Genomic DNA, 27,516 nt, shown 5'->3' with positions numbered 1-27,516 from the left:
GGTAGCTTCGCTTCAGAACTCAAACCTCCTAAGGCGCCATTTTGTTGCTACCAAGCCATCACCTCCCGTTAGCATCCCATTGACTCCCATTCATTCTGACGTCACTTTGACAGAGAATAACTTTACATCTGAAGAGTTTAAAGACTCTATTTGTCTGTTGTTTATTTCTAAAGAAACACGACAATGTATAAAAGGCTCCATTACCTCGTAGCTCACGTTATGGCTCCGTAGCAGACGCTTTTATTTTGCATATTTTGCACAAAGTGCAGCATATTTGGAAAAATGCACCCCCACCCCCCCACACACACACACATAGACTTTGGCTGATTATGCATTGAATTATGCGAAAGCATAATCTTGTTTTTCTGGAGAGACTGGTTTACACCATAACTTGATGCAGAAAAGGCACTAATTGTTGCAGAAAAATTCACCAGAATGCAGGAAATTAAGTGTTTAAACTTTAAATTTTTCTCATAAGTGGAGATTTGATCCACTGTTGAACTCAAATGTACGTTCTTGGACACACTCATCCCACGAGTCCCAGTTTTAAGTTCATTAAAACATTGATTAGTTGTCAACTATTAAATTAATCGCCAAGTATTTTGATAATCCATTTGGTTTGATTAATTTTTTATGACAAAAAAGTGAAATTTCTCTGATCCCAGCTTGTTTAAATGTGACTATATTCTAGTGTCTTCTCTCCTCTGGGACAGGAAACTGAAGAGCTGAAAAACAAGACATTTGAGGACGTCATTTTGGCCTTTTTGGGAAAACTGATCGACATTTTTCACCATTTTGTCACAAATGTTCATCTCATGAAAAATGACTCAAACCGATAGTTGGCGATTCATTTTGTTTCAACTAAGCTGCTAAAGCTCCCGTATGTCTTGAGATATCACTGCATGTTAACCGGTAAATTGACCCAAAATAAAACTTTAATTAGGCCTACATCTTAAATTTATTTAAATGACCTGCTTCATGTAGTTCTACTGGAACATAGGGTCAGTTTCAGCTGATATGACAGAAAGGGAGTTTTATAACTCTTACCTACTGCACCTTTAAGTTGGTACATATTTTCAGAAGGTAAACTACCTGCGATGTCGATGGCCAGGTCCTTGATGAGATGTCCGACGATAGCGTAGGCCACGCCCACCACCACCAGGACGGCTATGAGCAGGTAGAGCGCGGCCTTGGGCAGGGGGATCAGGTCCTTCACTACGGGCTTGTACTGCCGGTACAGAGGGTCCTCTAGGGTCACCTGGTACGGGGACACCTGGGCTCCAGCAGTCATGTTCAGGGTCTGGAAATTATAGTAGTTCATGGCGATGGGATTCCTTGTTCATGCAAACCCGAGAGTGACTTCTTTTTGGCTTCTTCTAGGGCTGGCCGATAACCGAGAGATATTTAGATATCGCTATCGATATCGTAGGGTGGACAATTGGTGCTTTCACAAAGAAATTTCTGGATATAACTCAATTGTTGTTCAAGTTAAGCCTGGGCTGCAGCGATGGAGTTCAAGTTGGGGGAATTATAGGCATTATAGGCATTCATGATGATGGGATTTTGTTGCTCAAGCAACCCGAGAGTGACTTCTTTGTGGCTTCTTCTTCCTCTTCACTCAGAGCTGAGACGTAAAGCAAGGAGGTAAAAACCCTGATGGGAGCACGCGAGTTCTCCAGACCTGCAGAGGAAACGAGAGAAACATGAAACACTTCCAACCATATTTTATATAAATCTTCAAACAAAAGGACAACTGTGTAACAATTGTACGATGAGACTTGGTTCAGAGTTTTTACAGAATGACATGTAACAGATTCTCAACACAAGGGACAAACTATTGGACTAAAAGCATTTTAACTTCCAACCTTATTTTGAAGCTCCAAGTCCATCCAAATGTTGGAGTAAATATTTGTTCTTGGTTTCCTGAATCTCACAAGTATAGCTGCTGTTGTGTCTCTCTCTCTCGCTGTCTCTCTCTCTGTCTCTATATATATGTGTTTCTGAGTCTCTCTCTCTCTCTCTGTCTGTCTGTCTCTCTCTGTTTCTTTTTCTCTCTCTCTCTCTCTCTCTCTCTCTCTCTGTCTTTCTCTCTGTCTCTCTCTGTCCTTGGTGCTGAAATGAAGCGTGCCCTCTGCCAGAAGGTAGACTACAAACTGTCAGCTCCGCCCACTTGGACCACTCCTCTCTCTCTCTCGCTCTCTCATGCACACCCAGGCTTATGTGTGTGTGTGTGTGTGTAATGCTGCTGTTTTAATCCCTTAATTCCCTCAAGTTACTGAGAAGTCGCCTCGTAGGAAACCAATCAAGGTATTTTCCGATGCGTAGACGGCTGATCCAACTTGTTTACAGTTTCCTTGATGACAGGAAACACACGATACTCTGGCCTCGCCGCCAGCGCTGCACGCCATGACGGAAATATACCTCCAATCATGAGAAGATTAGTCATTTTTTAGACAGAGCCTCTAACTCACTGAGGTTATAATCCAGATGATTATTTCAGATGGAAAGCATCCTAATTATTGGAGTATTAGTCCAGTCATTTTAAGCCAAAATGGGGCTCAACCAAAAAATGTATTAGAAGTTTTTTGAAATAATTTGTTAACATGGGTAAACACATGGTGCATAATCTAATTATGTATGTACTAATTTGCATAAATACCACAAAAGATGTAAACATTGGGTATAGCCAGGTGAAAATGTCTCGTTGAATCTTGTTGACATCTTACAGTAAAAGACTTCATGTTAAGGTCTGAATGGAGCCCATTTAGGCTACCCATGAGCATTAATACATAGAGGCAGGAAGAAGTACTTTAAACCAGCCTTTATTAATTATTATTGCAGAGATGGGGAACAGCACCTACCTTTTGTCTTCTGCATTCTCCTTACCCTTGTCTCCTGTTCTTCCCTCAGACTCACCCCCCAGACACAGTCCCACAGACCCAGCACCAAACCCCATCCAAGTAAAAAAAAAGGTAAGGACTACTAGCCAGTCAGAAGCAGAGTATGAGGGCGTGCCCTGACAGTACCTAGGTAAGGACTACTAGCCAGTCAGAAGAAAAAAACTTTAAACTTTCTAACCCTGAAATCTTGGATTTCCCGATAGACGACAGGGCCATAGGTCCTGTAACAAGACAAAGACACAAACAATGGAGAAGCCATTTCCTGATGTCAGCGGTGTGGAGAACACGCCGGGGGATTGGTCCGGTCTTTAATTCGCTCCCCTTCAGAACAGGCAGTGCAGACATGCTGCAAAGAGGACTTTATCTGTCCAGCAGCACTAGATGGATTAAAAGAGAAAGAGAGATAAAAACAAGCAGATTATCTGCTCAGCAATGAGAACATTTTGTGCCGTTTACTTTATTTTAATTTATTTGTTTATTTAAAAGGGACAATGCACATCAATTGACATTTTTTTTGTTCACACACAAAATGTAAATGTGCCAGAGTTAGCAAAAAAAAGCTCATTTTCACCTATAGTCCCTTGGCAGGTCAACACATTACATTACATGTCATTCAGCAGATGCTTTTATCCAAAGCGACTTACAATTGCTATACTGTATGTCAGAGGTTACACCCCTCTGGAGAAACTAGGGTTAAGTGTCTTGCTGAGGGACACACTGGTTGATGTATCGCAGTGAGAATCGAACCTGGGTCTCCCACACCAAAGGCGGGTGTCATATCCACTGCGCCATCACCCCCCACACATCTTCGTATTACATGCAAAAAGAATGCAAGAAAGATAGAAAGCAAATTAAGAAAGAAGAAAAAGAGAAAAGAGACAGGGACAAATAAAATAAATAAAAAATGAGTACAATACAAAGAAGGGCAGCCTATGATGAGGTAAACCAGCTATTGATGGATGAGATATGATGGCAGTTTTGATAGTTTTTAATCCATCTCTTGAGTGTGATTGGGAATGATAGCTAGCTGGTGCTCTGCCTGAATTCAACAGGAAGGCAGTTCCAGTAACGTGAGCCCCGTACTGAGAAGACTACGTCTGTACTGCACAACACAGTCTCCCCTGGTGGCTGCACTAGTCGCCCTGCCACCGCTTACATCTCCTAAAGGCCCTGACACACCAACCATCGTCAGTCGGACTCATCTGTCTCCCCGAGTCGGTCCAAAAAGTGTCTCAGAACACAGTGAAGAGACTTGAGTGTACGTTCTGCGAATGCATGAGGCATTTTAGGCCTTTATTTGGATAGGACAGCTTAGACTTGAAAGGAGAGAGAGAGAGAGAGAGAGAGAGAGATGGGGGAATGACATGCAGCAAAGGGCTGCAGGTCGGAATCAAACTCACGGCCGCTGCATAGAGTAAACCTCTATATGTGTGCCCCTGCTCTACCAGCTGAGCTAACCAGGCGCCCTCTGAAAACATTTGAAGAGAGGGCGCCTGCCTACTTAAGTGAGCTACTTAAAACATTTCTTTATTCAAAGTATTATGGACATGTTTAAAATCCATATTTTTTGAACCATTGTTTTATTGTTTATTTATTATGTATTATAATTTGTTGTGTTATTTCATGCTTTAATAATTTAAACTTGTAGTGTTCCAATTACATCCTTTTGTGTTGTTGATTTTACATTTAATTCCGCTTTTTATATTGGCAAAATTGTAAATTTTCAATTTTGTTGTGAAGTGTTCCGAGACCATGGTCCATGGTGATAATTCACTATAAATGACAATAAATTCAAATTGAAATAGGCCGTGCAGTGGCTGAATCTGTTTTCATTTCAGATCAACAAAGATTTTCATCAGATTTTGAGAGACTCTAGTCACGCTCATCCCGCTCGCCATTTCCTGGTTAGCTCTCCGCCAATCAGATGGGTCACTGAGTCAGACTGCCCGCCCTCCGACCCAGCAAGTCAGGTCGGCCATTATGATAACATTTTGCGGCGCTTACGTCTCCTTAGTTGTCCGGGACGTGAAGCGAGGTAGAGATGGAGAGACAAGGTTTCTAAGCAAGAGATGAAAGAGACATTTGGGGAAACTTAAATAACTTTTTATTTATTAAATCTGATTTACTGATCAACATCCTTGACCTTTTGGCAAACCATGCAAATATACAACAACGTAGCGAGTGACAGAGCCAGAAGTCCTGTTTTTATTAGAGCTGCAAAGATTAATCAATTAGTCGTCAACTATTAAATTAATTCGATAACTAGTTTGATAATCGAATAATCAGTTTGAGTTATTTTTTATGAAAATAAATTAAGAAATTCTCTGATGTCAGCTCTTTAAATGTGAATATCGTTCTAGTGTCTTCTCTCCGTTGGGACAGGAAACTGAAGATCTTTGAGTTGGGGACAAAACGAGACATCTGAGGACTTCATCTTGGGCTTTTTGGGAAACTCTGATCCACATTTTTCACAATTTTCTGATATTTTAGAGACCGAAACAACTCATCCATTCATCCAGAAAATAATCCAGAAAATAATCCACACATTAGTCGCGTTAGTTAGGCAGCCATGGATCTTAATATAATATATACTTGATATGAACATACAGTACAGGCCAAAAGTTTGGACACACCTTCTCATTCAATGAGTTTCCTTTTTATTTTCATGACTATTTACATTGTAGATTCTCACTGAAGGCATCAAAACTATGAATGAACACATATGGAATTATGTACTTAACAAAAAAGTGTGAAATAACTGAAAACATGTCTTATATTTTAGATTCTTCAAAGTAGCCACCCTTTGCTTTTTTTGATAACTCTGCAAACCCTTGGTGTTCTCTCAATGAGCTTCATGAGGTAGTCACCTGAAATGGTTTTACCTTCACAGGTGTGCTTTGTCAGGGTTCATTAGTGGAATTATTTCCCTTATTAATAAAAAAGCAAAGGGTGGCTACTTTGAGGAATCTAAAATATAAGACATGTTTTCAGTTATTTCACACTTTTTTGTTAAGTACATAATTCCATATGTGTTCATTCATAGTTTTGATGCCTTCAGTGAGAATCTACAATGTAAATAGTCATGAAAATAAAAAGGAAACGCATTGAATGAGAAGGTGTGTCCAAACTTTTGGCCTGTACTGTATGTGAAACAAATTGTATTTTTAAGATACTTGCTAAATGATATTATATACTTTAAGTTTAAAAACAAATGACTGAGGAAGCTTGTTCGCTAACTAAAAATGACTCTCGATATGAGTTTGATTTTCTGTAATATAATTATTTTCTGTATGACCCTTCCTGTTTTCTTTCACATCACAATGAATCTCGTCATCTGTGTACTTTTACACCAATTACACAATGACAAGATTAATTGGAACAAATCAGAAACAACACAAAGCTTCAAATGCAATCCCAAAACAAGTGTAGCGCATTTATGCTGTTTCATGTTTCATAATAACAGCATCAACAATGGATTTGACTTTTTCTATACAATTCTGAGAAGAAATCTCTGAATAAGAGTATCAAAAATAGCCCTTTTTAAGTTGAAAAATCAACTTCTGAATTAATTACACTTTGGAAAAGTCACCAAGTTCAGACACTTGCTTCTTTCTCTCACAATAAAGCACTCAGATATATATGTGTTCTAAAAAGCTGATTGGAAACAAACAACTTCACTATACAGATGAGAATTTATGTAAATAATCTTCAAACTGCAGCAGAGTTGACTTGTGACATAGACAGTATTTCTGAGATCAGGTTTGTGTTGTTGGGGTCTATTTGTCCACAGTGAAGGCCTGCAGTCCTGTGATGGCTCGGCCCAGGATCAGAGCGTGGATATCGTGGGTACCTGCAGGACCAGACGGCATCAACAGGTGAGACACAAGTGGGATAGAATACCCTCTCTCCATTCCTTTCACCATTGTGTTGTATATACAAGTTTTTTATATCAGAAATATGGGTTTCTTTCAACCAAACTGCCCCAAAATAACTAAACATGCATGGATGTATTGTGCTTTTTTAAACTGAAAAAGTAGGTATAATGTCATTTAAATTTGGTTTATTGACCATGAATAAAAAAAGCATTGAAAAGAGGGACAAAAAAGGTTTAAAAAAGTGGCCGGGTTGGTTCAGTGGTTTGAGCAGGCGCACAAGGTTTATAACTCAATGCAGAGGTCCAGGGGGAAACAGCAGAGCAGGGGGAATGAGAGGGGGAAACAGCAGAGCAGGGGGAATGAGAGGGGGAAACAGCAGAGCAGGGGGAATGAGAGGGGGAAACAGCAGAGCAGGGGGAATGAGAGGGCTTTTCTGCCTTTAATGGACAGGACAGCTAGGTGAGAAAGGAGAGAGAGAGAGGGGGAAGACATGCAGGAAATCAACATAGGCCGGACTCAAACCCTGGACCTCTGCGTCGAGGCATAAACCTCTCAGTATACGTGCGCCTGCTCTACCCACTGAACCAACCCGGCCACAAGATATTGGTTGTTAAACCAAAACGTAGCAATGTAAGTGTAGCCTCAGTTTTAAACAGTTCCTCCTAGGGCTGGGCAATATATTGATATTATATTGATATATCGTGATATGAGACTAGATATCATCTTAGATTTTGGATATCGTAATATGGCATAAGTGTCTTTTCCTGGTTTTAAAGGCTGCATTACATTAAAGTGATGACATTTTCAGCACTTACAGTTGTAACTGTTATTTACCTTTACCCACTTAGTCATTACATCCACATTACTGATGATTATTTATCAAAAATCGTCAGTAGTGTCAATTAGGGCTGTGCTCGATTGAAGAAATTCTTATTCGACTAACACTCATTCAATTGTATCGATCAATCGATTAGTTGATTTAATCGACAGATCTGTAAATCTGAGTTTCTCCACAAAGAGTCGTGCTAAAGCACCACTTTAATTCTTGTGTTTACCAGAGATGTGCTCGTACCATTCTTGGAAATAGACAAAGAGTCATTCAGCCTGAAAACAGCATCAGACATGACTAATGGACTAAAGAGATCTAAGTTGACTAAGACCAAAACCACCGATTAGTCGACTAATCCACTAAGAGGGAGCAGGCCTAGTGTCAACAGTCAACACTACAATATCGTTGCGGTATCGATATCGAGGTATTTGGTCAAAAATATAATTATTTTCTATTTGGGGTTGTGCATAATGTCATTGTGCAATACATAGGCTATTGGGGATTGTGCAATAGGTTAGTTGCGTAATACGTCGACTATTCGGTTGTGCGTTATGTCATTTGTCCAATACGTAGTCTATCAAGGTTAGGCATTGTCAGTGTATTGTGTAATTTGTGCAATATGTAGGCTATTGGGGTGGGGCAATATCTTAGCTGTGTAATATTTTACTGTGCCAGGGCTGTGCCACACTTATTGCGGAGAATACAGCAGACGGGGTTGTTTAATGGGAACTGCCAATGAAAGGAGTAGTTAATGTTCTTATTATATGTATATGGAAGCATGTTTGTGTTGCATGAGAGTACAGTACAGGCCAAAAGTTTGGACACACCTTCTCATTCAAATGTGTTTCCTTTTTATTTTCATGACTATTTACATTGTAGATTCTCACTGAAGGCATCAAAACTATGAATGAACACATATGGAATTATGTACTTAACAAAAAAGTGTGAAATAACTGAAAACATGTCTTATATTTTAGATTCTTCAAAGTAGCCACCCTTTGCTTTTTTTGATAACTCTGCAAACCCTTGGTGTTCTCTCAATGAGCTTCATGAGGTAGTCACCTGAAATGGTTTTACCTTCACAGGTGTGCTTTGTCAGGGTTCATTAGTGGAATTATTTCCCTTATTAATAAAAAAGCAAAGGGTGGCTACTTTGAAGAATCTAAAATATAAGACATGTTTTCAGTTATTTCACACTTTTTTGTTAAGTACATAATTCCATATGTGTTCATTCATAGTTTTGATGCCTTCAGTGAGAATCTACAATGTAAATAGTCATGAAAATAAAAAGGAAACACATTGAATGAGAAGGTGTGTCCAAACTTTTGGCCTGTAGTGTATGCGTTAAGAGATATTTGTATTTGCTGTCTTTTCTGTTGTTTTTTTCCAAGTTTCCCTTCGGGGACAATAAAGTATATCTTATCTTATTCTCCATATCGCCCAGTCCTAGTTCCTCCCCCCCTCTCACCTTCATATGTGTTGACGGCCTCCAGGTTCATGACGTGGCGAATGATGTGGTACTCGTCGGCGATGCCGTTTCCTCCCAGCATGTCTCTGGCCTGCCTGGCGATGTCCAGGGCTTTACCGCAGCTGTTCCTCTTCAGCATGGAGATCATGTCCGGGGCCGCTCTGGTGAGAAACAACACCACGTTTCTTTGCGTTAGTTTGGTGAAGGGGGGGGGGCAACGTCTGTCGTCAACCGGTCCAGGTTTCTCCTGGCTCAGAACGGGCCTCTGCAGGGACGCATATTAAAAGGTCCCATGGTATGAAAATGTCCCTTTATCAGTTTTTTTAACATTAATATGAGTTCCCCCCCAGCCTGCCTATGGTCCCCCAGTGGCTAGTAATGGTGATAGGTGTAAACTGAGCCCTGGGTATCCTGCTCTGCCTTTTGAGAAAATGAAAGCTCAGATGGACCAATCAGGAATCTTCTCCTTATGAGGTCATAACTGTCGCCGCCTGTTGCTGATTGGCTAGAGTGCTTTGTTGTATTTCGGTGCACAGCCTGTGCACCGAAATACAACAGTGTGTGTTTGACATTTCTGAGCCCTGTGTTGTCTCCCGAGACCGGGCTTTTTCACGGTGTGTTCAGGGACCAGGCAGCTAGCGGATCAAGGAGAGATGACTACCATTTGAGACAAAAATGAAACCATGCAGGAACTCATATTGCACCTTTAACTTTCAGAACTACCTAACCTATTTTCATTTCTATATTTGACTTAGACTGATGTCATGAAGTGGTGTATGTATGACATGCTAATTCGTATGCCATTATTGGCGTGTTGCCAAGACGCATTCTCACTTTTTAGCGTGTTTATCAACACCGTTTGGCCTCCATTGACTTAGGCTGTGTCTCAAACCAACTAGTTTCACACTTCAAGCACTTAGTTTTAAGTAAATAGTGTAGATAGCGCACAAAGTCAGTGCACTGAAAGTACCAGGATGAGCCCCTAAAAACGGTCAAAAAGTTCAGTGTGGAACGATGGACACTACGCACACTAAACGGGCGCCATCTTGACTACGCAGCGGAAAGGGGAGGGACCAGGGACGTCAACCGACAGCTGATTGGACGAACGCGTCACGTGGGTCTGGCTGCTCCCAGATTTCACAACAGAGCATAACGGGCGTCTCGTTCTGAATACAATCTCATATTTTACGAAATCAGTTCACCGAAACGTGTTTCTGAAAACATTTGAAGAGAGAAATAAGCTGAATCTGTCTTCATTTCAGATCAACAAAGGTCAGTTTAAAAGATTTTCGTAATTTCCGGTAAGTGTTTTAACATAAGTGTTCATTTTAGGACGACGCTAACCATCCAAAGTGGGCCCTACGGCAGGAAGTGGTCAGTGACCATTAGCAGTGTACTGACAGAAGTGTGCGGTTTGAGACACAGCCTTACACTACCTTGCGATTGCGTGTGAATTGACACCATAGTGAGTAGTATGAAAATCTTTACTGGGGAAACAGTTGTACATTTTTACTCCCCAACTTGTTTATTATTTAATGTATACTCTGTATGTGTGCTGTGTGTTTGATATTTTTGCTGCTGCAACACCATTATTTCCCATTTTTTTGGGATCAATAAAAAAATATCTATCTATCTATCTATCTATCTATCTATCTATCTATCTATCTATCTATCTATCTATCTATCTAGTATGAAAATCTGCGTAGGGAGGTTGGTCGGGGGGAAGGTTGGGTCAAACACAGGACTTTCACCCAGGAGACCGGGGATCGGGTCCCGTGTGTCACGATTCCTAAACCCCAACCGTAGCTTTCTTCTTGCGTAGCGATAACATGCCATGTATCGTGTATGTTTACGTCCACTGTATACAAAAGTGGGCGTGTCTGTGTACGCGAAGTCATGACGTCATGTTGACTTGATTACAGTGTCACACAGATCTGTTTACACCAGTAGATCGTGAAGTTGTCTTTTACTTTTTGGCATCGATTAGTCTTCCCAGCTGCAGACAGGACTGCAGGCCGATGGTGATCTCAGTCAGCATGTCCGCCATCTTCTTCTGCATCAGCTGATTCCTTGCCAGCGGCACACCAAACTGGATTCTGGTACAGAAAACAAAAATATCATACTTTATACTTGTGTTTAAAATGAGTAGAAAGCACCATGCACGCCACTTGCTCTGTCTGCTTTGTGCTGCAGGGAATTCATTCCCCAGAAGACAAAAGAAAATTCCTGCACACAACTTGTCAACTCTGCATTGGTTTATTTGGTTGGTCCTTGTGACAAAATGTTTAATTTGGTCTAGGGATGCACCCAATCCAGATTTTTGGGGATTGGCTGAATCCTGAATCCTCTGATTGAGATTGTGCTGACTCGTCCTCCCATCCTCAGTCCATGAACCCAGTAAACACATGAATGAAGTAAACAGGGACTGGCCTTCCTTTGCAGTACCTGAAGTTGCTGCATTCTGGCTGCTGTCTGGAGATTCCTTCGTGCACAACTCGTATTCTTCCGGATGTTTCAGACCAAATGTTGTAACAGCGGCCATGTTGTGTATAATTTAGGGTCCTCGCCAACACCAGACCAATCAGCATTGAGCAGATTGAACATGTAGCTGGACTTGAATGGGCTTCTTTAGACTGAAAGTACTGCCAAACAACAACTTGTTCTGCTCACCAGTTCCATGTCCACTTCCTCACAGCCTACAGTGCAAGCGTAGAGCTCGGTTCCCTGGGAACAAATTATAAGGTTCAGCAGAAACCCAACCCCGTCAAAAAGCCCAATATTCAGCCGAATCTGAAGCCCAATCTTGGCTCCGGTGCATTCCTGATTTGAGTTACTGCCGTTTGAAATAGTCACAATTTCAAAACCACTAACATTTTCTGTCATACTGTTTTTTTGAGTCTTTAATGACAGAAATTGCACTTTCCCTGCCATGGTGCAGTGTGTTTAAAAATAAAATACCTAAACATAATATAATACATTTTAAAGCTGTAACTGCAATACCGCAATACCTTGAAACTGTGATATCTTTGCTGAAGGTTATCATACCGGCAGAATCTTAAAACGTCCCATATCTAATGCAGAGGTGACAAGTGTGTGCGTGAATTGAAATTTTTCTTTTTAAATCCTACTTATATTTATCAATAAAGTAACATAAAAATATCTGTCCAAACCGAGCTAGAAATGTGTGCATTTTGTTGTTATTTTGAGAGCAGAATCTAGAACGTTACACAGACAATTTGGACATCTGACCTGTCGAGTGTGTACTGTCGAGCTGCATGGAAACAGAACTCAGCAGCACCGAGAGCGCCCCAGGCGATACCGTAACGAGCGTTGTTCAGGCAGCCAAAAGGACCCTGGAAACAGCAGAAGGGGTGTGATGAGCAGTGTGTAGCGTGGGATTTTCAAGTGTTTAAAATAGTGCTGTCAGTTAAACGCAAACCCATTTTAACGCTGTAAATGTTTTAATCACGAGATTAACGGACTTTTTGGCAAAGCAAACTTTGTAGTTTTTTTCAAATGCTGTTTGCAACAACTAGTAACGTTAGAAAAACTACAACAGATCTAGCTAGACCGGAAACACAACAACATGCACGCTGCACACACTGGTTTGGGCTCGCGAGCCGGCCAAAGAGTAGCAGGCTAACGGTACGTTTTGAGTGGATGGCGAGTGCGAGACGCCGAAATGGACGGCAATAACATTCTGAATGGTAAATTTAGGTAAGTTTTATCGTGAAATGAGCTATCATCGCAGCACGTCCAGTCTGAAATACCACTTGATGGCCGAGCACACAGCTGATGGCCGAGCACACAGCTGATATCCGAGCACACAGCTGATATCCGAGCACACAGCTGATGGCCGAGCACACAGCTGATGGCCGAGCACACAGCTGATGGCCGAGCACACAGCTGATGGCCGAGCACACAGCTGATGGCCGAGCACACAGCTGATGGCCGAGCACACAGCTGATGACCGAGCACACAGCTGATGGCCGAGCACACAGCTGATGGCCGAGCACACAGCTGATATCCGAGCACACAGCTGATGACCGAGCACACAGCTGATGGCCGAGCACACAGCCGATGGCCAAGCACACAGCTGATGCCGTCAAAGCCAGGCGACAAAAGCACAAAGCAAGCCGATCCACTTTGCCATGTTGATAAGAGCATTAAAATGAGAAAAAAATAATGTGACGAAAAAGAAGTCAAGGGACATTTAGAATGGATAGAAATGTGCGATTAATTGCGAGTTAAAGCTCAACTCTCACCAAAATGCAACCTAGGGTCTTTTTGTGAATGTACCCGATCCAAACTTTCGTTGAAAAGCATATTTAGGACGGAAGCTCCACTTTTAAGATTTACCGTATTTTCGTTTTTCGGTCAACTGGCCTTTTGAATGGGAGAGCTAGGGGCACTTTTATGCTACCCTCAAAATAGCTATTTATTTATACAACTCACCGTAGCTGTTGTTGTTTCCGGCCACTACCACCTTGGCAGTCAAAACCAGTCGATATCCGAATGCGAATGAACAGACTCAATTTGAGGCTCCTTTTTCAACTACAAGGTCAATATTGTTTTTCAATAACGGCAAAACAAATACTTATCCGTGCATTTCTATGGAGCTTTCCATCTTTACTCTCCTCCCTGTTATGCTGCATTCAGAAATCAACTGTTTTTGACTGACAAAATGGCTGCAGCCAGAAACAACAAGAGCTACGGTGAGTTGCTCAAAAACTTTTTTTTTAGTAAACTCTGGGTACACAACCAACGTTGTCAATACTTTGGTTAAGGTGTAGAGCTCCTGGTGATACTTGGAGCAAAGTCTCATGTTGTGTCGAGCCTTCTTAGTGGTTTAAAAATAGCTATTTTGAAAGTTTGACTCAGGTTCATTCACAAAAAGACCCTAGGTTGCATTTTGGCGAGAGTTACGCTTTAACTATGACATTAATCGCGATTAAATATTTTTATCGTTTGACAGCACCAGTTTAAAACTCTAGAAAAAAGAAAAGTTGCTAGTTTCCCTCCACTCACCCCGAGGCCGGAGACTTTAGGCAGCAGGTTCTCCTCGGGAACCTCCACCTCGTCCATGACGATCATGCCGGTGGCCGAGGCTCTCAGGGAGAACTTCCCCTCTATCTTCGGCGTCGAGAGGCCCTTCATGCCACGCTCCAAGATGAAGCCGCGGATCTTTCCGTTGTCACATTTGGCCCAGACTACAGCGATGTCTGCCACGGGGGAGTTGGTGATCCTGAGGGTGGAAGCAAAGGGGATGATAAGGTGAGTTTCACACAGTACTTTAACTGTGTTTAAGAGCTCCACCATGTGGACAACTTATGTCATTTCTGCTCTGAATAATGTGTAAATTAATAGCCTGATTTATGATCCTACATCCATCCAATCCAATCCAACTTTATTTTGAAAGCACATTTAAATTAACCAGGTTGACCAAAGAGCTGGACATTAACACGATTATTACACGTGAGTAACAAAACAAACATTTAAAACAAATAACAGACTAGAAAAATAAAATACAAAATACAGAATACAACTCTCAAAGTTATTGTATGGCATATATAAAGTATCTCTCTCTCTCAGCACACAAATAAACATATACATATGTTTATATATACTGTATGTATTTGCTAGGGCTGCAAAATATGAGGAAAATATGCCAAAATATGCCATTGAAAATGGGTCAAATTTGACCCAAAGACAACAGGAGGATTAAACCCTGCAATGACACAATCAGTCTCCATTGTTCAAGAAACATATCTTGTTATTATTATTTCATTGTCCACTACTCACCAGGTCTTTGAGCCAGTGAGAGTGTAGGTGCGACTGGATGGATTGTACTTGGCTCTGGTTTCCATGCTGCCTGGGTCGCTGCCGTGGTTTGGCTCCGTCAAGCCGAAGCAGCCCAGAATCTCTCCAGAAGCTGGGAGCGACAGTAAACCAAGAGCTCAGTCACTCAGCAGTGGTTTTTTTTATTATTAATGCATTTGCAAGTGCTCATATTATGCTCATTTTCAGGTTCATAATTGTATTTAGAGGTTGTGCCAGAATAGGTTTACATGGTTTCATTTTCAGAAAACACCATATTTTTGTCGTACTGCACATTGCTGCAGCTCCTCTTTTCACCCTGTGTGTTGAGCTCTCTGTTTTAGCTGAGATGTCAGAGAGACATCTCACTGCTGTAACATCTTTGTTGGGAGTCGCACATGCTCAGTAGCTAGGTAAGGACTACTAGCCAGTCAGAAACAGAGTATGAAGGCGTGTCCTAACAGTACCTAGGTAAGGACTACTAGCCAGTCAGAAGCAGAGTATGAGGGTGTGCCCTGACAGTAGCTAGGTAAGGACTACTAGCCAGTCAGAAGCAGAGTATGAGGGCCCTGACAGTAGCTAGGTAAGGACTACTAGCCAGTCAGAAGCAGAGTATGAGGGCCCTGACAGTAGCTAGGTAAGGACTACTAGCCAGTCAGAAGCAGAGTATGAGGGCCCTGACAGTAGCTAGGTAAGGACTACTAGCCAGTCAGAAGCAGAGTATGAGGGCCCTGACAGTAGCTAGGTAAGGACTACTAGCCAGTCAGAAGCAGAGTATGAGGGAGTGCCCTGACAGTACCTAGGTAAGGACTACTAGCCAGTCAGAAGCAGAGTATGACGGCCCTGACAGTACCTAGGTAAGGACTACTAGCCAGTCAGAAGCAGAGTATGAGGGCGTGCCCTGACAGTACCTAGGTAAGGACTACTAGCCAGTCAGAAGTAGAGTATGACGGCGTGCCCTGACAGTACCTAGGTAAGGACTACTAGCCAGGCAGAAGCAGAGTATGATGAGTAACGTGTGTTCCAAAGTGACCACGTTGGTCTCTGAAGTAAAGGCTGGACTACAATAGAGCTGTTTGGAGCAGTTAGTGAACAGTGTTTTCTGTTGGAGATGGTAAGTCCCTTTGGGGGGGGAGGGACTTTGGGCTTTTTCACTTTGTAAACCTATAACATGCACCAAAAAGATATATAACCCAATAAAGGAAAGGGAAAAAACCTTAATATGAGCTCTTTAATATCTGACAACAGATTGGCACAAAACCATCACTGGAAACCATTTAAATGTACACCCATGTATAGAGAGGGGCAGAGGACCACCATGGGACTTTACAAATAATTAGTCTATATCCACGACGTTCCACTTCTGGGATTGCTCCAGTGCCGTTTGAAATTCCACCACATGTCCCTCGTCTCGGCCAGATGTCCGTCCCCTTCCTCTGTCTCTGTGTTGGGGTTCTAACCTCCGGTGGATTTGTGAGGACTATGGTTAACTGCTCCTCAGATCTCTGCAGTGTAAATCCAGACAGCTAGCTAGACTATCTGTTTAAAGAAATGCCAATAAACCAGAGCACGTTTTTCTCCCATCCAGGAATGCTGTGTGGACTAGACAGACCCTCAGTGCTGTGGAGAAGGGTCTAGCAAAGCGAGACTACTCTCCGTTCATTGCAGTACATATTTTTCCCAAAATAAAGTCCCATGGTGGTCCACCGGAAGGGGAGGGACTCCGCCTCTCTATAGGGGACAGATGAACTGACTGACAAAACACTGTTGTTGGTGATTTCTCTTCCTTCTTACCCAGCCTGGGGAGGTACTTCTGTTTCTGCTCCTCGGTGCCGTAGGCGTTAATGGGGTGCATGACCAGGGACGACTGCACGCTCATGACTGAGCGATAGCCGCTGTCCACTCGCTCTACTTCTCTGGCGATCAAACCGTAGGCCACGTAGCTGGTGCCAGCGCAGCCATAACCTTCGTATCAAACACAGGAAGCGCAGTTATTGTCAGTTATATTAAAAAGTCTAAAGCAGAAGTGTCTCCACAAGCAGAAAAAAAAGAGGAGCTTAAAACGCAACTTGCGATGTGATCTTGTGATCTGGACGGGAAGGATAACTCTGGGAGTTGGAAGAGGTCGCGATTCTGCCTTCTCAGAGCGCGACACAGGTTCGTGGATCTGACTTTTTCTATGTACACAAAAAGCTTATTTCTCTCAACCCTACCCTAACCCTGACAACAGATACTAACTGGTATATACATATGTGTTATTGCCTCTACAACATACCTGTTCAGACTCACCTTTAATGGTTGGGCCTAAGACCCCCATCTGTCCCATCTCTGACACTATTTCTCTGTGGAAGACTGAAATACAAAAAAATCACACAACAAACTGTAACGTGAGGTGTCAGAGGAGTTACACTGCTTTTTTGAAACTAAACAGCAAACTGACAAAGTGGTAATTATGATGGATACATTAAATGTAAAGATTTTGTGAATAATCTTAACACTTATAGACACCTAAACATGGACATTAATGCACGCAAAGTAGGGATGTAACACCGTGAATCGGTTAAAAATGGATATATACTGTATGTGTAACAATTATAACCGGTAGAGATAATGAATACAGATGCACCGATTTCAATTTCCTAGGCCGATTCTAATTTCCCATTGAGTTGGAACTGCCGATTCCGATTTTAGACGATTCAGATTTCATTTTTTCTAACCTCTTTACAGCACACACAGATATTTATTTTCTATCTTTTCTTTAATAGGACATTTTGCATAGAATATAGAACATTGAATCTTTTGGAACTGATAATCAATCGCTATAAAATAGAACTTTATAAATATAGTATAGCATATTGCAAACTTGTTATCTTCTTCACACACGCTGAAGATTTTCCAAACAGCTGACGTGTTGCAGGTTAATTCACAAGGTTTCATATATGTGCGTTCCGTGTGCACGTGTGATGCTGATGTTGCCCGAGTGCATTTGTACAAAAGGTTGTCTATAAGCAGTGATTGTTAGAGTGCATGTTGGAGAATAGCGCGGACACGCACTTCACACCGCAAGCGGGTACGCAAGCCAGCGGAAAAGGTAGAGAAAGGAAAAAGAGACGCTGTCCAGAGTATAACTAGCCAGTGGAGATGCCGTGTGTGTGTGCAAACTTAAGAACTGTAAGTTATATAACTTATGTTGTCAGTATATTGTTAGCTGCTGTTTGTGTTCTTCACCTGCTAGCTAGGTTGCACGTGGCTGTTGATTCGGTATAATGGCGATTGCTCAATGCCTTTGCTCACGTTTGTATTTTATGTGCATTATTTACATGCTACAGTAGTTATACTGCATTAAGATAATGTAATTAATAGAGGGTTTATTGTTATTATTTACTAGCCTTTATAAATATACAGTACAGGCCAAAAGTTTGGACACACCTTCTCATTCAATGCGTTTCCTTTTTATTTTCATGACTATTTACATTGTAGAATCTCACTGAAGGCATCAAAACTATGAATGAACACATATGGAATTATGTACTTAACAAAAAAGTGTGAAATAACTGAAAACATGTCTTATATTTTAGATTCTTCAAAGTAGTCATCCTTTGCTTTTTTATTAATAAGCGAAATAATTCCACTAATGAACCCTGACAAGGCACACCTGTGAAGGTAAAACCATTTCAGGTGACTACCTCATGAAGCTCATTGAGAGAACACCAAGGGTTTGCAGAGTTATCAAAAAAAGCAAAGGGTGGCTACTTTGAAGAATCTAAAATATAAGACATGTTTTCAGTTATTTCACACTTTTTTGTTAAGTACATAATTCCATATGTGTTCATTCATAGTTTTGATGCCTTCAGTGAGAATCTACAATGTAAATAGTCATGAAAATAAAGAAATGCGTTGAATGAGAAGTTGTGTCCAAACTTTTGGCCTGGACTGTATATATATTAACCTGTGTATATATATATATATATATATATATATATATATATATATATATATATATATATATATATATATATATATATATATATATAAATATAAATAAATATATATATATATATATATATATATATATATATATATATATATATATATATATATATATATATATAATCCTTATCCCAGATGAACAGGGTGAAAGAACAATGGGACTGTGTTCAGAAGCGGTGAGAAAATGTGGTGAAGTCGTAAATGTCCTTTGATTTTTTTACTCCCCAGAAGAGAAAAATACGCAGGCTCCCAGTTGGGTGAGAAAATCGTAAAATCTGTAACCAATGTATACATTTGATAAATGGAACGCATCATAAAGTAACTTAATGTTAATAAGCTGTCCAAATGACCGTGGATTGAGGAAGCCAAGGGGTTTTCTGACACAGAAGGTGGATAAGAAGTGAGGGTTTTGGGTTAGCCAGCATTAGATGCTGGGAGACACTCTGTCTGTTTTCTAGGTTTTAGCAATAGTTTTGTCTTGAAGTAATCTGATCCTTGTGCACAAGTTATTGTATTTTGCTATTATCATTCACTAAAACCGGCCAGTCGCCGGTCGTGGCCAATCACGTAAAAATTGGCCAATTACGGTCACCAGCCAGTCAATCGGTGCATCTCTAATAATAAATTAATCATGATGCAGTTTTTAAACGGCCTAAGGTGTAATCTACTTTGTCACTTTTGATAAGAGTACACATTTGTTATTTTACACAGTTTATAGAAATAAAAGGAATATTTTTTACTCATTTGTCTGCAGCTCATTCTGTTAAAAACATCCCGAGAAAATCATATCGTCGATTTAAAATCTGAAATCCAAATATGAGTTGAGTTGTACCGTTAAAGGTACAATATGTAACATTTCTGCTTTAAAATGTCTAAAAATGACCATACCAATGTTATATATTTTTATGAGTATCCTAAATGTTTCCACCAAATGTCCAACCCCTTCAGTGGCGTCATATAACCTTTCACCCTCCAGTTAGTTAGTCAGAACACTGGCACCAAGATGATACGTTCAGGAGTAATTGTAAATCATACGTCACAGAAAAAAATACTTAATAAGTAATACTGCTTTTTTTTGCCATACAGCATCATTTTGTGATTAATTACATCCCACTTTTTATCACAGTAATACAACAGAGACCTTATCTATTTTGAAAGTTCAATATCGATACCAGCTTGACGTTACTACAATGTGCTAACGTTGATGCTAAAGCTTTGTGGGTAAAATTGAGGTTACAACATCGTTCAACACGCTAATAGTTATTTTTAGTATGACTGTTTCGACCACAGCTAACAGGACTAAGCTAACCCACGAATAACTTCACTAGTAACGTTAACGTTAGCTGTATAGATAGACGATTAATCTAATGCTAATTTAGCCAAAGTAGCACACCCCGGTCTGTCTGCCTCACTCCCCCGCCGCAGAGAGACTCAGTCGGGATGACAGCTGACAACAGCCCCGGGACATATAGCTAGCTAGTTACCGTTAGCCCCCAGTCAGCTATCAGTCAGCTACTCCCTGCCGGATTTCTTCCCCCTTCGCGTTTAGCTGTCTTCACGGTTAGCTAAATTAACCCGACAAAAGGTGGGTTAAGCACCAAAACGAAAAGTTAAGATTACTGAAGAGTGAAGGGGAGATAATTCGGGTCAGCTGGGAGATGTTCTGCTGCTGCACAACAGGCATCAAACGTCCTGGCTCGCTATCGCAGAGATTTCCCCGACAATCCCCCCCCACACCGTCTCTCAGCCTCGTTTAGTAGCTAGCTAGCGTTACAACAAACCCCGTCCACCCCGGTGTTGAAACCATCCAAAAGGTAACATTGATATGTGAAATATTTTGTGTTTTAGCTGCTGGCTACTGTTAGCTTGCTGGCTCACTAGCTAACTGGTCAGCTACAAATAAAAATCTAATCAAGAAAAACGTAATTATGTTGGGGAAACTGCAGCTATTTTATTATAATAACATAAATAAACGTAACGTGAATAAACTTGAATGGGTAAACTGGTCCGTGAACTGATGCATTCTAACCGGCAGCGAAGGTGTTTCACACTAAAAAACTCCCATAATTCCACGCAACTTCACAACGTCATCAAAAGTCCAGTTTTACCGTCCATTGTTTTGGTTGAGAGACCCCTAGCGGCAGAAAGTTACATATTGTACGTTTAAATCCCTGATGCAAAGGCCACCTGGCAAATTATTTAAGCTGAATGAAAAATCAAAAAAATGAATAAAAGGACTTTACTCTCTCACCTTCGTTTCTGTTTGCCATAATAATGCGAGGCATGAGTTTCTCTTGGCAGTAGGTCCGGAAAGAGTCTCTAATCATGATCTCGTCCTCCGTCAGCTGGCCCTCCAGGTCCAGGGCATCGCGCCAGTCGAACTGGACCTTCGCTGTCAGACATTCAGAGGAGCAACAATTCAAAAACCTTAAACCTACATTGTGTAATGTTTGGAGTTGATTCTTAGCAAAAAGCCCCTTTGTTCTTTCACAAATATGTGCTCATTCATGTGTAATTACTTCCACCAACTAATCAAAGTATTCTCGTAGATCTGACATTCAGAATCACTCAGAATACATGCGAGCGAAAGGCAGCCGCCATGTAGCGCCTCCATCTTTATAATACATTAACCAAAGAGAGACATACCTCCATCTTTATAATACATTAACCAAAGAGAGACATACCTCCATCTTTATAATACATTAACCAAAGAGAGACATACCTCCATCTTTATAATACATTAACCAAAGAGGGACATACCTCCATCTTTATAATACATTAACCAAAGAGAGACATACCTCCATCTTTATAATACATTAACCAAAGAGAGACATACCTCCATCTTTATAATACATTAACCAAAGAGAGACATACCTCCATCTTTATAATACATTAACCAAAGAGAGACATACCTCCATCTTTATAATACATTAACCAAAGAGGGACATACCTCCATCTTTATAATACATTAACCAAAGAGGGACATACCTCCATCTTTATAATACATTAACCAAAGAGGGACATACCTCCATCTTTATAATACATTAGCCAAAGAGGGACATACCTCCACCTTTCACCCTCTTAAGGCCCGGACACACCCAGCCGATAATCGGCCGTCTAACAGTCCGGTCGGAGGGGCCTTCTGCCTTCATTTGGGCCGATTTGACATGTATAATCAACAGGGCGGGCACTGCAGTGGCAGTCACACTCAAATGACCCATCTGATTGGTGGAGAGCTAACCCGGAAATGACGAGCGGGATGAGCGTGACTAGAGTCTCTCAAAATCTGCCGAAAATCTTCTAACTGACCATTTGAAATGAAGACAGATTCAGCAACTGCACGCCCTATTTCTCTCTTCAAATGTTTTCAGAAACATGTTTCGGTGAACTATTTTTATTACAATATGAGATCGTATTGTGAACAAGACGCCATGACAGTGTGGCTTTGAATTTCTGGAGAAACCAGAGCCATGTGACGCGTTCGTCCAATCAGCTGCCGGTTTTCGTTTTTGGGAGACAAAACAGATTAGCACCGCCTGATGTTATGGAGACGTATTACCTCTTTTCTCTTCGGTGTGTTCTGAGGCACTTTTTTGACCAATTTGGGGAGAGCGATAAGCCCAACTGCCTTTTCTGCAGACGTTTGGCCATCGGCTCTGTGTGTCTGGGCCTTTACACTCCGTGGCACCGTGACGAATGCCAGCCAGGAGATTAGTCACGACTGCCGGCAGATTTGAAAGCCTGTTGAAGATGGAGGATCACACCTGTTCTCGAGGACATGTAACGGAGTCGCCAGAGAAGTTAAAAAGAGTATTAAAACAACAACGCGACAGGCAAAGTTAATATTGGAGTGGCTAGAGCAGTGGTGTGTAAACGATGGAGATACTAAGAGATCGTTTTGGGTTCGGCCACCGTAGGAGTTAGAACGAGCTCGGAATGGGAAGGGCTAGAAAGTAATATTCAGTTGGTTGTCATATACAATTTCACCGCTAGATGGGAGCAATTCTTACACAATGTTAGCCTGACAAGCCAGACCCACATCCAGATGTTGGGTCTGGGAACTCACCATTGGTCAGGGCTCAATCCGAGGGGCGGGATAAACAGTTGTCTTTCAAATTCCCTCTGCACCAATAGGCTAGCACTACAACCAATCACAGCAACCAAGATGGTAGTGAAGGTAGTTGGTAGATTAAACTTTTGCTGTATCTGGTCTGCAAAACTCTGAACACATCTTCCTTTTTTAAGAATGACTTCAGTGCCGTTCTTTGTTCTTTTCTCAAAGAAAAGCTAACTCCAAGTCTTCCAGAAAAGCCATAAGCCCCACCCACCAACTCTATACACGATGTGATTGGCCTGACCAAAATTAGTTTTTTCCAGATTGCAAGCCAACGGAGAATGCCTAGACTGACCCTGGCTGCAAAATAAATTTGCTGCCACTAGGGTGCGTCTAGATTTCTAGGCTAACACAACGTAGCTTTAAAACCATAATTAAAAATATGTTTGAGGTGACAGATTCAAATTCAAAAACTTTTTTAGATTTCAGACAAACAGCGATATCAACACCTACGTGCTTTAGACTTCTGCTCAGTCTTCTCTGCATCTGTGGAAAATTCAAACCGGAAAAAATTATCAATATGATGCAAGAATAAACAAATACTGTATATAACCACATTAGTGAAGTCTCTTTCCAAATATACATACAATATACTACTTAGCATATCTTAACAAATTACTTCTTCTGCACTGATATAAAACCGCTAAAACTAGTTCCTTCCGAGCCTATTTTGCAGTGGCCCCGCAATCTCACTGTTGGTAACGTGATAGGGAGGGAATAGAGCATAGAAATCAACGGGAGCGGGACAGAGCCGGAGATTAAATAAAAAAATCACGCTGCAATGCGGTGAGTGCGGCCAAAGATTGCGAGGCATTTCGTTTTAGAAAAGAGAACCACTTACAAGTCCCAATACGTTTGTTGATTGGCTACTGCTAGCCGCAAATAGTGATTCTTCTAACCTACCCTAAATCGATAGATGTTTGTTTTGAGGGTGAGAAGATCTCCGTTAGGAATTACGTATTGAAATGGCCTAGGCCTGCAGGTAATACATGTTACCTAGACCTGTAGATAATACATGTTACCTAGACCTGTAGATAATACATGTTACCTAGACCTGTAGATAATACATGTTACCTAGACCTGTAGATAATACATGTTACCTAGACCTGTAGATAATACATGTTACCTAGACCTACAGGTTATACATGTTACCTAGGCCTGTAGGTAATACATGTTACCTAGACCTACAGGTAATACATGTTACCTAGGCCTGTAGGTAATACATGTTACCTAGACCTACAGGTAATACATGTTACCTAGGCCTGTAGGTAATACATGTTACCTAGACCTACAGGTAATACATGTTACCTAGGCCTGTAGGTAATACTTGTTACCTAGGCCTGTAGGTAATACATGTTACCTAGACCTACAGGTAATACATGTTACCTAGGCCTGTAGGTAATACATGTTACCTAGACCTACAGGTAATACATGTTACCTAGGCCTGTAGGTAATACATGTTACCTAGACCTACAGGTAATACATGTTACCTAGACCTACAGGTAATACATGTTACCTAGGCCTGTAGGTAATACTTGTTACCTAGGCCTGTAGGTAATACATGTTACCTAGACCTACAGGTAATACATGTTACCTAGACCTACAGGTAATACATGTTACCTAGACCTACAGGTAATACATGTTACCTAGACCTACAGGTAATACATGTTAACTAGACCTACAGGTAATACATGTTACCTAGGCCTGTAGGTAATGTATGTATAGTGGAGCCTAAATTTCCAAAGCAACCCACAACTTGAACGTGATTAACCAAACACGCTACAGAGTCTGACAACTTTAGACAACATAGGGAACCAAACGGGAGCAGGACGGGATTCGGGAGTCTTTCTCTCAGGATTGTGCAGGACAGGATTTTGGGATGGGAGCGACAACTGATTCCCATGTCACCCTCTGGTACTCACCCCATCTGGCCGGTGCTGCAGTGCCGTGAGCTCTGGAAGCCGAGAGGAAGGTTAATGATCTGTGAGGGTTGACCAGGAGACGACTCACAGCGCTTCTCAGTGCCATGATGAAGACGAGTCTACAAAACAATCATTGTCTACAGTTAACTCACAGTCAATAAACTGTCAATTTAAAGTGGAATTTAAGTGGAAAACCATTTCCGCCAATGTCATGAAAAATGACAAAAAAAAATCTGTAATTCATTAAGGGAGACTTTCTTAAAAATAATTAGACATGTGGCCAGTTTGCCAGTTGGTAGAGTGGGCGCACATATGCAGAGGTTTATTCCCGAGGCAGAAGGTCCAGGGTTCGAATCCGACCTGTGACGGTTTTCCTTCCTCATGTCTTCCCCCCTCTCTCTCCCCCCTTTCATAGCTCAGCTTTCCCATCTAAAATAGGCAGAAATGCCCCAAAATATAAAAAAAAACAATGACACTTTCTTAAAAATGATTAAAAAAGATTCTCAAAATAATTACTTAGTTTCTCAAAAAAAATATACTAACTCAGTATTTTTGAGACAGTTTCTCATTTTAACATCAAAACTCGAGGCCCAAGGGCCAAATCCGGCCCCTAGGAGATTTAGATCCAGCCCGTGTTTCAATTTGGGTTCACAGTAAATTTTGGCCCACCTCGTTGTGCACCAAACCTAAAAAACACAAGAAAGTGTTTTTTTAAACTGCAATTACCTGACATTCAAAGCAGAATTTGGGCAGATTTGCCGACTCTGAGAATCAGAAATTCACCCAGAAGCAGAGAGAGAGTTTTCATATTCAGGCTGAGAAAAAAGGTGTTGTTAAAAAAATAGTTTTTCTTGATTTGCTAAATTCTACGATGGCTAAGGAACTCTTTTGATGTCTTTAGTAGGACTTCATGTCAACAAAACTACGACAAAAAGTGTACAAAAATGTCGGGAAAAGTAAAAAAATTACAAAAAGGTGAGAAATTCAGAAAGTCAGAACAAAAATGAGGAAACACCTCTGGCTTACAGGATCTTGTTTTCATCACATTGGCAGAAAAGGGCTTCCATACCCAACAGTCAACAACAACAACTGTCTTCCTAAATATAATAATTGATACTTTATTAATCCTGCAAGGGGAAATTACAATGTTTTCAATCTAATGTTATTATACACATTACACACAGGTCTGAGTTACACACACATGCTCAGTAGCTATATATCACATGTGTCAAACTCAAGGCCCGTGATTTAGATTTACATCCAGCCCTCATAAAAATTTAGGTTCATAATAAATTTTGGCCTAATTAGTTTTTGTTGCTTTTTCTGAGGTTTTTGTCACTTTTGTCGATGCTTTTGGCACTTTTTTTCAACGTTTTTGCAACTTTTGCCGACGTTTCTGCCACGTTTATTCAATTTTTTTTCGACCTTTTTTCTTTGATGGCTAAGTTACATTTTTGGGGGCTTTATGACGACCAAGCTGTAAGTGAGAAGAGTATATGAGACATGCAATAATACAGTCAAAGATTTTTGACTTTTTCGATAAAATTAAAACATATCAATAAACTAAAAATGTCTGGCCCTTTGATGAGATTTTTATTTTCCAGTGTGGCCCGTACTGAAACTGAGTTTGACGCCACTGATCTACATGCACTAATGGAGAGATGTCAGAGTGTGGGGGGGGGCTGCACATGGAAAGGCGCCCCGAGCAGTCGGGTGTTCGATGCCTTGCTCAAGAGCACCTTGGCAGTGCACAGGAGGTGAACTGGCACCTCTCCAGCTACCAGTCCTACCACCATACTTATGGGGACATGAACCTACTGACTGAGCTACTGCCTGTCACACAGGTTAGTAGCTAAGCTAGCTCAGCTAACGTAAACCTGTGAACTGTGTGACATTATGGCAATAACGTTAGCTACATGCTAACAGCGCTAGCCGACGATAACTAGCTAGTAATATGGGTGTAACAGCATAATTGTTCTAAATGACCACGGTAACAGTGTACTGTAAGGGCGCTGTGGGTTGACAATAATCATTAAAAACCCATGGTGGAAGTTGTTTAAGTTGCATTTACCTGTGTTACGTGGGACAACAATCCTTGTCCTGCCACTCAGGTTGACGGCGCAGCACTGACACTGAACGTCAAAACACAACCCAACGTCATCACGTAAAGCACGCTGAGCTGGCCGTGCCATGTTGATTCTGCCGTCATCATGGAACCAAGTGCTAGAGACGTACTACGATCAACCTTTCTCTTACAAAATCAATCATTTTGTCTATGTGGGGCAGTATTTATATAATCTGGGAATACGAAATAAACTGTTGCCTATATATGGCTGCCTATAGGGGATACTTCAAGAACTGAAAACGAGTCTGATTGGCTCGTCAGCAGAGGCGTGAATGTGGGAGGAGTGGATGTTTGTGGCTGTATTCATGTTTCAGTTCCCAGAATAACAGCTCCAAAGTTCCCAGGAAAGATGACACCAGCTGCCAATTTCCCAATAGGTTCACCGTGACAGCAGACACAATGACCCCTGTCTGCTACCAGGCGGCTACACATTCTTCAGACTCACGCCTATTAACAAAGCTACTCTGGGACAAGTT

At 41.2% G+C, this 27,516-nt stretch overlaps 1 protein-coding gene across 1 annotated transcript; it reads right to left on the bottom strand.

The window, feature by feature from the left end:
• Window positions 1-6,301: 6,301 nt before the first annotated feature.
• LOC114569684 (glutaryl-CoA dehydrogenase, mitochondrial) lies at window positions 6,302-27,188 on the bottom strand. Its single transcript, XM_028599692.1, has 12 exons — window positions 26,987-27,188; window positions 24,916-25,034; window positions 23,447-23,479; window positions 21,131-21,271; window positions 17,179-17,241; window positions 16,684-16,854; window positions 14,875-15,004; window positions 14,101-14,317; window positions 12,322-12,425; window positions 11,043-11,168; window positions 9,073-9,233; window positions 6,302-6,750 (listed from the first exon to the last, which is right to left on the bottom strand). Exons 2-12 carry the CDS (start codon window positions 25,019-25,021, stop codon window positions 6,677-6,679), a joined length of 1,326 nt encoding a protein of 441 aa, XP_028455493.1. The 5' UTR covers window positions 25,022-25,034; window positions 26,987-27,188; the 3' UTR covers window positions 6,302-6,676.
• Window positions 27,189-27,516: the final 328 nt, after the last annotated feature.

The sequence above is a fragment of the Perca flavescens genome, chromosome 15 (genome assembly GCF_004354835.1).
Source record: "Perca flavescens isolate YP-PL-M2 chromosome 15, PFLA_1.0, whole genome shotgun sequence".
Lineage (NCBI taxonomy): Eukaryota > Metazoa > Chordata > Actinopteri > Perciformes > Percidae > Perca > Perca flavescens.
This window is presented reverse-complemented; position numbering and strand designations above follow the sequence as displayed.

What these genes read in the sequence shown, in the direction of transcription:
- LOC114569684 (XM_028599692.1), bottom strand. Translation starts at nt 25,021, where the DNA reads ATGGCACTGAGAAGCGCTGTGAGTCGTCTCCTGGTCAACCCTCACAGA. An exon ending in TGAGCAGAAGTCTAAAGCAC is followed by an intron (nt 21,272 to 23,446) that starts GTAGGTGTTGAT and finishes AATGTCTGACAG; the next exon opens with CGAAGGTCCAGTTCGACTGG. An exon ending in CTTAGGCCCAACCATTAAAG is followed by an intron (nt 16,855 to 17,178) that starts GTGAGTCTGAAC and finishes TTTGATACGAAG; the next exon opens with GTTATGGCTGCGCTGGCACC.